Here is a 10853-nt window from a genome sequence, read left to right on the forward strand (position 1 = left end):
GATGAAACCCGCAGTAAAAACCAGCACGAGCAACATTTCCACCATAAATCTGAAAATTCAGATGAAGTGGGCAAAAATTCCTAGAGGTGTTAGGCATTGGTCATGTGTCAATATGCTTAAAATATTTCAGAAGATGATTTTGTACACTTAGGCGCAAATTTGGACCAAGGCGTACTTAAAACAAAAAAAAAAAGTTTCCTACCATTTATAGGCAGAACAACCTTTGTTTTTTAACTTCAAAACTCAGGTGACTGAGCAGAAAAAGTGTGGTTTTTTTCTTTTTTTTTAAACCCACAGCAGAGACAGGAAACCCCACCTGGGTGCTTTGGATGCCTCAAAAGGTCAGAACTGTTAGCAGGGCTGAGCGCTCCGCTAGCAGGCCCAAAGGAAATAGCATTTACTTGCCCCAAATGAAGACACGAAGTACTGCTGACAGCTCACCTTCGCGCCGTGCTCCCTTCCCGCGGATTTTCTCTCCTCCACTATCGACACAGCCTCTTACCTTTAGGATCCATACTTGGAACGGCTCCCACTCATTGGACAACACACGTGCCAGGCCTATCCTGGATGCCTCGTGGATGACCTTTTTTTTTCCTTTCTAATGTTTATTTTTGAGAGAGAGCACAAGCAGGGGAGGAGCAGAGAGGGAGGGAGACAGAGGATGGCAAGCAGGCTCCGCACTGACAGCAGCGGGGCTCGAACGCACGAACCTCGAGATCGTGACCTGAGGGGAAGTCAGCCACTCAATAGGCAGAGCCACCCAGGCGCCCTACGGATGTTCTTCTGAATCCTTATGATGCAACGAGGTGCTATTGCTCCGGCTTCACGAAGAATAGATTAGGGAAGTAACATGCTCACAGGCTCGCTTTGGACGGGGGCTGGGGGGGTGGTCAAGTCTCAAGGCCACCCAAATCCATCTGATGCCTCCCCTCCACATGTCCCTTTGAACACAAGGGCTCCAGGGAGTCACCTACAGAGCACGATGCGTCCGAAGCAGGCTCTGTCCACGCCCCGCCCCCTGCAGTGCCTACCAAGCACCCACCTTCTGAATAACATCCCGAAGAGCAAAATACTTCTCAGTGAGGTCCCCTGCCTCGCTCAGTGGGGCGTCATAGTCGTAGCTGGTGGGCTGTGCTTGGAAGGGCATGTTGGCCCCTGGAAGACAGAAAGATAGCACCAGTTACTACCAAGGGCCCTCCTCCCCCAGGACAAGTTTCTTGGGGATTTCTGGGCTCAGCGTTGTTGTTGGGGGGAAAAAAAGGACACATTAAGACCAATTGTCAAGTGACACAGAGGTGCCCCAAGGAGGCAAGGTTTAGAGCAAAGCGTCTCCTCCCGCAGGTGGCCCTTCACAAGCACCTTAGGGCCTCAAGGCGCTGTCCCCGCCCACTCGCTCAGCAGGAGCCCGCAGCTGGGACCCCAGCAGATGTCCCCACCGCCACTGATCCAGCAGGGAAGCTGAAGCCCCCACGAAATGAGGTGAGAGGAGGCTTCTGTCATTACCCACGTGTCTGACTGTCAACGCCGAAGTCTGTGATCTTTCCCAGGCCTTGGGACTGAGGGCTAGCAGAATACACAAAGCTGGAGATGACCCTGGACACATGTCGGCCCAGAATCAAGTGGAACCCTGAGGCCTTTGTGACGCCTGCAGTTCCAGGTGTCTCCTCCCGTCCCCCTCAGGGACAAGTCACGCCCTCCCTCCCGCAGCTCCTGGGAGGGCTGGCTGCTGGGCCCCCAGCTCTCGGCCCTCTGCTGGGCCGCCCTGCCAAGGTTATGGCCCTGCCATGTCCAACTACTGACCATGAGGGCTCAAAAACCCAGCCCCCGGCTGTCCCAGCTCCAGAGCTCTCCCTTGAACCAGCCGAGCCACTCCAGAATTGCGTGCCTGATCAGCTTCTGCTGCCAGGGCCACCACCCACTCTCTAATCCTGGGAACGTGTCCCACCAACTTCCCGCTGGGTAACCTCAGCCTGTTTCCCAGGGAACAGACCAATAATAATGCCCATAGTGCGTCACAAAGACTAGAAAAGTAAATGGCCTTGTTCAAGGGGTGTCGTCTGGACCAGCGGGCCCCGGCCTTGTCACAGATGAGGTTCACAGGCAGGAGACTGGGTGCATTAGTGGGCAGGGACCCTACTATGCTACTACTTAGAAAATGTACCCATGCAACGTGGAGAGCCTGTTCAGGTTCCTAAGGGGCCCCCACCCCTCCATCGGAGATTCTGAGGCAGCAGGTCTTGAGTGGGACCTGTGACTCTGCATTTCTTTTTTTTTAAGATTTATTCTTGAGAGAGAGAGACAGAGCACAAGCAGAGGGGCAGAGGGAGAGGGAGACACAGAATCTGAAGCAGGCTCCAGGCTCCGAGCCGTCGGCACAGAGCCCGACGTGGGGCTCGAACTCACGAACTGTGAGCCAAAGTCCGATGCTCAACAGACTGAGCCACACAGGCGCCCTGAGACTTGGCTCCTGGGGGATGCTGATGCTGCTGTCCATGGACTAGTAAGGCTCTGTACCAGACCTTTCTCTTCTATTCCAAAGAGCATTTTGCAACACAAGGGTATGAGAATAAAGTTGCTTTAGGCTCATCTTCTATCTAATCTAATTGTTAAGTAAATGAGGCACAAATTCTGATAGTTCACCTGTGGCTGAGGAAGAATACCTTCACCTAGTCCTACAGCCCACGGATGATGGAGACACCCTGGGTGAGCCTGCTGAGCAGGGAGGCTGACGGATGAGCTGGGCCGAGTATCATATCATGCCACCCCAACATTCTCTTTCATTAGTTGTCTCTGCACAAAATCTATATTTCTAAAGGACTTGGACCACTTAGGGAATTGAACTGACCCAGGCCTATTACCTTTACCACATTTGCTATTAATCAGAGGCAGCGGCCTGCCAACAGGTCCACCTGCCCGTGGGGCCATGCACATGAAAGCACACCCTTTGCTGTGAGATGCAAAGAAACAAAACCACATCCCTTGTTGCAAGGAGCTCATCTCCTTTGAGGGCCCTCCTCTAACTCTAATGTGGCAGCCACCTTGCCCCCCCTTCCTATCTATATGAGTGGCACCACACCAGCTGCCTTCCCCTAGAGGTAGGTGTGGCCTCACTTCCACAGCTGAGCTCAATCAGTGGTCACCAAGTTCAACTGTAACTCCAAGTTCAGTATAACTCCCAGACACAAAATTACAGGCCAAGGGAAGCCAGGTAGAGAAGCTGGCCAGTGGGTTAAAGAATGGATCAAAAACCAAAATCTTTGCTCAGTGTTCATAGCAACATTATTTATAATGGCCGGAAGGTGGAAACAACTCAAATATCTGTCAATTTGACATCTGGATAAACAAAATGTTGTATATCCGTGTAACAAAATATTATTTGTCAGTAAAACAACTGAAGTTCTGGGGCTCCTGGATGGCTCAGTCGGTTAAGCCTCTGACTTCGGCTCAGGTCAGATCTCACGTTTGTGGGTTCAAGCCCCGCATCAGGCTCTGTGCTGACAGCTAGCTCAGAGCCTGGAGCCTGCTTCCGGTTCTGTGTCTCCTTCTCTCTCTGCCCCTCCCCCTCTCATGCTCTGTCTCTCTCTCTGTATCAAAAATAAATAAAAACATTAAAAGAATTTTTTTAAATAAAGTTCTGATCCTACAACAGGGACGGACGTCAAAAAGAGGACACTAAAGGACAGGAGCAAAACACAAAGTAGACCACATATGGTACGATTCTGTTTACAGGCAATGCCCAGAATAGGCAAGATCGTGACGACAGAGAGCATCGACTAGTGGTTGCTAAGGGCTGGGAGGAGAGAGAGTGGGGAGTTTCTCCGGCAAGTTGTTTCTTTCTGGGGTAGTGAAAATGTTTTGGGATTAGATAGCAGTAGTGGTCATGTGACTCTGTGATATGCTAAATACCACTACACTGTACCCTTTAAAATTGTGATTTTTGTGGTATGGGAATTTTATCTCAACAAAACAAAATGTTAAAAAAAAAAAGAAAGAAAGAAAATAGATCACAGCAGAATATGAGAACAAGTAAGTTATAGCCAGAGACTATGGGGCCTGCCCAGCTACCTGGTTTAAAACAATAAGGTTTTTAGGGGCACCTGGGTGGCTCGTCGGCTAAGTGTCCAACTTCAGCTCAGGTCATGATCTTGTGGTCCACGAGTTCAAGCCCCGCATCATGTTCTGTGCTGGCAGCTCAGAACCAGGAGCCTATTTCAGATTCTGTGTCCCCCCCTCCCACCTCTCTGCCTCTCCCTCGCTCGTGCTCTGTCTCTATCTCAAAAATAAACAAACAAAAAAATTTTATAAAAAAAAAAAAGGTTTTTGAGGGGCACCTGGGTGGCTCAGCCCATTAAGCATCCGACATTGGCTCAGGTCATGATCTCGAAGTTTGTGAGTTCGAGCCCTGCATTGGGCTCTGTGCTGACAGCTTGGAGCCTGAAGCTTGCTTCAGATTCTGTGTCTCCCTCTTTCTCTGCCCCTTCCCTGCTTATTCTCTGTCTGTCTCTCCCAACAATAAATAAACATTAAAAACTTTTTTTCTTTAAAACACCTGGGGCACCTGTCTGGCTCCGTCTGACTAACATGCAACTCTTGATCTTGGGGTTGTGAGTTGGAGCCCCATGCTGGGTGTAGAGATTACTAAAAAAAAATAAAGTAAACTTTAAAAAAAATTAAAAAAAATAATAGGGTTTCTAAGAGGACAAGTTCTGTCCCTTAAGAAAAATTAATGATTTTAAAAATTATATAGGCAGTTCTTATATATTAGGAAATTTCTATATATTAGAAAATAAAAATTGTTGGGGCCCCTGGGTGGCTCAGTCAGTTACATGTCCGACTTCAGCTCAGGTCATGATCTCACAGTTCATGAGTCTGAGCCCCGCGTCGGGTTCTGTGCGGACAGCTCAGAGTCTGGAGCCTATTTCAGATTCTGTGTTTCCCTCTCTCTCTGCCCCTCTCTTGTTCGCACTCTGTCTCTCTCTGTCTCAAAAATAAATAAACATTAAGAAAAGAAAAATTGTCTGGAGGCACCCCTACCCCCACATCAAGCACAGAAACATTCGAGCATAAGCTTCCATAAGCACGTTAAATCACTCTTACCATTCCAATAAGCAAAATTGGTCCCACCTACAAACATGTACCTACAAGGAAACAAGAGAACAGACTTAACTATGAGCCCATAGCTCTGGAGGGCGCCCTCCCTTCCAGAAATTACCACTCACATGTTCACATTCGCCCCACGGGCAAGTATGTCGTGGAGGGAGGAAGCCACCACCTCAGTCCTCACTCTGGAGTGAGGCTGGCCCCAGTGGTCTAACCAGCCAGTGTAGAATTCAGAATTCACCTAAAAAGAGAAATGGACAGGGGGCTTAGGAGGGACCATGACCTTCAGATGCTGGCACCTGCCCGTAACTATGGCCCTAGCTACCCCACCGAAGGCTGGGTGGACAGGGCTGTGGACATGTCCCCAGAGCTGGGGGCCCAATGAGGGTTCCTGCCCAAACTCCGTGCTTAGGCACCAACAACACAGGTATTCCTGAAAAGTTGGACCTTCAACCAAATTGTGTTAGCCACCCCCCAGCTTAAACAAGGCAGGGAATTTCGTTGGGCCAAACGAATCAGATGGCAAAATGTTCTCGTCAGATTATCAGGTCTCAGTTCACCCGCCGTGCCAGTCCAGACCTTCAGATCTCGGGTTGACTTAGCGTGAGGTGGACTTGTTCAAGAACTCTGCAAGAAGCACCCAGGCTCTCCGTCTCTCTCTTGAGCCTCACCCTGCCACGTCCTTCATCTAGAGGAGAAGGAAACCTGGACGCGTCCCGGGGCCTGCCTGTGTCGGGGTCTGGGGAACAGCTCCACCTGGGCTCTGTGAACACAGGGTCTGTGTTCGGGAAAGGCTGTGGACATGGGCGGGGGGCAGCGAAGATGCAGGACCTCAGCCCTCCACATGCGCCCAGAAACGACAGTGACAGCGACGGAGAAGGGAGGAGCCGGAGGACCGTGCAGACGTGCCTGGACGCTGCGCCGTTGGCCTCTACGGCATGCCAGAACGCCCTTGAACCCAGTGTGCCTGCAGGAAACGCAGATGCTCAGGCCCCACGAGGGCCTCGCGTCTCATCAGGATCCCTGTGTGACACCCACGCACGCTGGAGCTCTCAAGAAAGGCAGACCTGAGCTCAGGTGCTGGCCCCATCCCTCACCAGCCAAGAGGCGTGTTCTCGGAGCCTCGGTGAACATGGGGACAATAACACCCCCCGACAAGAGCCACCATCAGTGCCCAGTCACAGTGAGTGCGCAAGAGCACAGAGCCCCATTCACAGCAGGCAGGGCTGTCCCACCGTGTTCCACCCCAGTGCAGGGCCACGCTTTCACGTGCAAGCACCGAAAAAGCAAGGACCTACCGCCTTAGCTAGTGCACCTCACCTCAACCCAGTCGAGGTGCACCCCCAGTTCTTACCAACGGTCCCCTGGGCTCGCTCTTTCTCTGGACCTGGAAAGCTGCGGTGATGTTGGCACCTGGAAGTTACCGAGAGGGAGAAGAAGTGTCAGTCGTGGGGATAAGTTAAGTAAAAAGAGTCCTTCATAGACCTTTAGCCTGAGGCCTTGCCCTTGGCCATGTGCCCGTGGGCCTGGAACAGCTCCCGGCCAGCTATCGGCTGGACTCGGTGTGAAGGTCCATCTGAAGGATGCGTGGGGACCACGGAACACTACGTCTTCTCAGAGCAGGTCCCTACGGCCCTTCCTGACTGCACTGTCTCAGGAGATCATGTCACGAGCTTGTCTTCTCCATCCGGGTTTCCCCATGGCCTGGACACACGGTTCGTGTCCTCCTCTCTTCACCTGGACATCTGGTCGACCTAGACGCTCCCTGCAGGATGGGCCTTGCTTTGAAGATACTTCCTTGCAGCCTCCACGGCACCACACACATGCATGCACATGCGCGCGCGCACAGGTGCCACAGATATTTGCCAAGTCATTAACAAATCAAAGGGACCGGTGCAGCCTAGTAAGTCTTTTTATGCCTGAGTCAAGGCGTATACGCTGATTTTGAATTTGTACATTGTCAGCCATTCCAGGCCACTTGCTCTAAGTTTTCCTTCTAAAATATTCCAACAGAGTGCCCGTGTGCGGGCTTGCTCCCCATGTCTTCTTTCCCCCTAAAAGGAACTAACCTCTCCGCACAGCGGCAGTGGGCTGCCTTCCTTCAGTGAACATGGGCATGAGTAGTATTTCTCTAACCAGAGCGGAGGATACCCTGGCCCCAAACGTCACCATCCACGACCTCGGAATAACCCCTTGCTCTGTGTGACACCAGGCTTCCCGAGAGGAGGCTGGACAAGAGTGGAATCTCATTTACTTTATGGCCGTAGATGTCTCAGTATTGACTATTGGGTGGCATTCAGATCTTTCAGCTCTGTCCTCACGAGTGTCACCCTGTGACCTGACCCTGGGCGCTGCCCCATCCCACACACACGAGGCGGCCACAAGCCCCACGTGCCCCTCAGACACCAGCCTCACACTGGTCTGTCCTTTATCCCACAGCCGGAACCCCTGTGCTCTCACCTCCTGCGCACATCAGGCGTACGACAAGGTCAGAATCACCTTTACGTTTCTCCCGACACAAGAGTGGCGGGCCTTTGCATCGCCGTGATGGGAGGTGTGCCAGGGCAGGAGGAAACCAGAGTGCCACTTCCTGTGTGGCTCTTTGTGGCCCAGTTATTTCATCACCAAACACTCCGAGCAGTGCATCATGTTTCTAGAAACACTCCATTCACTCCAACCCAGTTCTGCTCTTCTTCGCTAGTGGAGAAGAGGCTCTGTAAAACTGCAACTTCGGGGGCACCCTGGGGGGCTCAGTTTGTTGAGGGTTTGACTCTGGATTTCGACTCAGGTCATGGTCTCGCGGTCCGGCCCCGACGGGTGTGGGAAGACCTTTCGTATGGCATCTCCCAAACCACCCGTGACCATGAAGGTTCACAGTGCTGAGTTCCACAGAAAGGTCCCTGCATTCCAGGGCCTCCCACCCCTAGCCCACCTGCAGTGCAGGCCCAAGGCCACGGACTCAGGGTCCAGCTCAGAGGGGCTGCAGGCCAGCTCACCGGCACTGAAAACCCTAAGGCCCAGTCAGCTGAAATCAAATAGCATGCTCAACAGAGGGGTGCTTCCTTACGCACTCCATTCTGCCTGTCGGGGGAACTTAAGGAATCTCAGTGCACCCACTGCTAACGGAGCTCGCTGCCCAAGCCTGCATGGCCCTGGCGGGGTTTTCTGCGACTCCAAACACCAACCTGGCCCGAAGTCCACGGTGGCGTAGATGCCCTGCAGCGCACCGCACTGCAGGAAGTGCTCGTGCGCCCCGTCGGTGGTGAACAGGACCACGTCGCTGCCCAGGTAGTAGTGGAAGCGCCTCTGCAGGAAGCGCACGTAGTCATAGTCACAGGCGAAGTAGCTGCCGTATTCATTTTCAACCTACAAACGAAACAAGAGGCGGTGGGGCGTGGGGGGGTCAGGAGACGCCGACACAGTCATTCTAACGCAAGCCTTTGTCTGCAGTAAACACATGAGCGCCAAGAAGATGTCCTACACCCCATCCTCAACACGCATTCTCCAGAGGGCATGAAAACCTACCTCTCCTACCTCCCATGGCACCAGAATAAGAAAAAGAGACACCACCATGTCCGTGTTTGGATTGTAGGGCTGTTCGGCGCTAGACTAGGTAACAGATACTTTCAATGGGACACAGATGATACCTTCCCATGGTAGAAATATTAGAAAATGTGGGAAAATGCAAAGAAAATAGAAAAATCCTGTGTTAATTCATTACTCCGAGATAAGCGCTAGAAGCCCTCGGGCTCAGCCTTCCAGATTTGCACATGCGCGCACCGGAGACACACAGTACCGTAGAGTGATGGTGCTCTGCCCTTAAAACCGGTACCACGTTACATGCCCCAGTTATAACGTCGGCTTTTCACGGTCTACACACTATGCAAAATGTCCACGGCAGCAACCAGGGCAAACGCCGGATAAGGATGGACCGTCTTTTTTTTTTTTTTTTTTCATTTTTAATGTTTATTTGAGAGAGAGAGAGAGAGAGAGAGAGAGAGAGAGAGAGAGAGAGACTGTGAGCAGGAGAGGAGCAGAGAGAGAGGGAGACACAGAATCTGAAGCAGGCTCCAGGCTCTGAGCTGTCAGCACAGAGCCTAACGTGGGGTTCGAACTCACAGAGTGTGAGATCATGACCTGAGCTGAAGTTGGATGCTTAACCGACTGAGCCCCCCAGGCTCCCTGATGATATACCATCTTTTACTTGACCTACTGCCAAACCTTCAGGGCCTTTCTTATTCTCAATAACCAGCGCTCAATCTGTGTTCAACAGCATCTGTGGTTTTCAACTAGGAGTTATGTTGCCGCCAGGGAACATTTCACAATGTCTGCAGATACTTTGGGCTGTCACAACTGGAGGGAGAGTGCGTGTGGCCCGCACCCAGTGGGTGGAGGTGAAGGATGCCACTTATCTGTCTCCACAACAAAGGACTATCGGGGCAGTGGTGATTGTGCCGAGGGTGGGCAATCCTGCTCGGAGACATGCATTCTCAATGGGGACATACCCATCAAGACAGCATAGTCACAAAGGTAAAAATGGATTCTTATAGAACACCTTACTCTTTTTTATAGGTAAAGCACAGATATATACTCACTCCTACAGTAGATCAGAGGTACTAAAATTTTGTGGGCAGGCAATTAGAAAAAAATGTCTAAAGGGGCGCCTGGGTGGCTTAGTTGGTTGAGCATCTGACCGGCTCAGGTCATGATCTCATGGTCTGTGAGTTCGAGCCCAATGTTGGGCTCTGTACTGACAGCTCAGAGCCTGGAGTCTGTTTTCGGATTCGGTGTCCCACTCTCTCTTTGCCCTTCCCCTGCTCATGCTCTCTCTCTCTCTCTCTCAAAAATAAATAAACATTAACAAATTTTTAATTAAAAAAATGTCTAACGAGGCTCTTTAGGGTCAACAATGAAAAACAAGTTAAGAAACATTGCTCTAAAGTGATAAAATGAATGACCTTCAGCTCTCCTCAATATATCAAAGAATCTCAGAGGTATAACACTGAGTGAAAGATGCGCCCCAGTGAGAAGTACAGACAGTATAATTCCCTGCACAGAAAATTCAGAACAGTCACAGCCAAACCATAAAGTCTGGGTACATACATAGGTGGTAAAAATATAAAGAAAACCAAGAAACCAATGGGCACAGAGGTCAGGACCGTGGGAAGGAGCGCGGTGGTCACGAACACCTAGGACACTTCTCGGGTCCTGGCCACGTGCTGATTCCGGCTAGATGGAGGTTCTGCGGGGGCCCTCCTCACAAGGCTTTGCTATACCGCATGTTCGTGTGATCATTCACGATTTCCCCAAAATGAAAAAGATAGCCTACGATCAAAGTTCAATGTGCACATAATGCAAAATAAAACGTGTGTGATCCTGGGGGTGCACGGTCATTAAAGAGAAGCACAGGGCACTGTGAATCCTCAGGAAAGAGGTGCCCAGCCTGATGGCGGTCTGGAGAGATCAAAGCAAACTTCCTGGAGGGGGTGCCCAAGGCAGCGAAGGCAGAAAGCCAGGTGGACAGCATTCCTGCAGCGGTGGCCGCTTTGCTGAGTGCCTGGTGGCTCTGTGCAGCCTGTGGACAGTCCAGGAGTAGGCATGGGCCAGTGAGGGACGGAGATGAACTACGCACCGCCATCATTCTCTGCACAGTACCGCTTCCCAGGTTACTGAGTGCTTGCCTCCCAGAGGGAGGAGCCCTTGGATGATAGTTCATGTTAGAGTTCGAGAAGCAAAGCATTCTGGGAGCGCTG

The 10853-nt window shown here is 51.5% G+C and overlaps 1 protein-coding gene across 1 annotated transcript in view; it reads right to left on the minus strand.

The window, feature by feature from the left end:
* GLB1 (galactosidase beta 1) overlaps positions 1 to 10853 on the minus strand; it is a 78700-nt gene that overhangs the window by 38402 nt on the left and 29445 nt on the right. Inside the window, exons 7-11 of the mRNA XM_029938779.1 lie at positions 8286 to 8466; positions 6455 to 6513; positions 5220 to 5341; positions 5098 to 5138; positions 1043 to 1155 (exon numbers count right to left, since the gene is read on the minus strand). Of these exons, the coding sequence (XP_029794639.1) occupies positions 1043 to 1155; positions 5098 to 5138; positions 5220 to 5341; positions 6455 to 6513; positions 8286 to 8466 (516 nt within the window). The remainder of the gene's footprint in view (positions 1 to 1042; positions 1156 to 5097; positions 5139 to 5219; positions 5342 to 6454; positions 6514 to 8285; positions 8467 to 10853) is intronic.

Source organism: Suricata suricatta, chromosome 5 (assembly GCF_006229205.1).
Source record: "Suricata suricatta isolate VVHF042 chromosome 5, meerkat_22Aug2017_6uvM2_HiC, whole genome shotgun sequence".
Classification (NCBI taxonomy): domain Eukaryota; kingdom Metazoa; phylum Chordata; class Mammalia; order Carnivora; family Herpestidae; genus Suricata; species Suricata suricatta.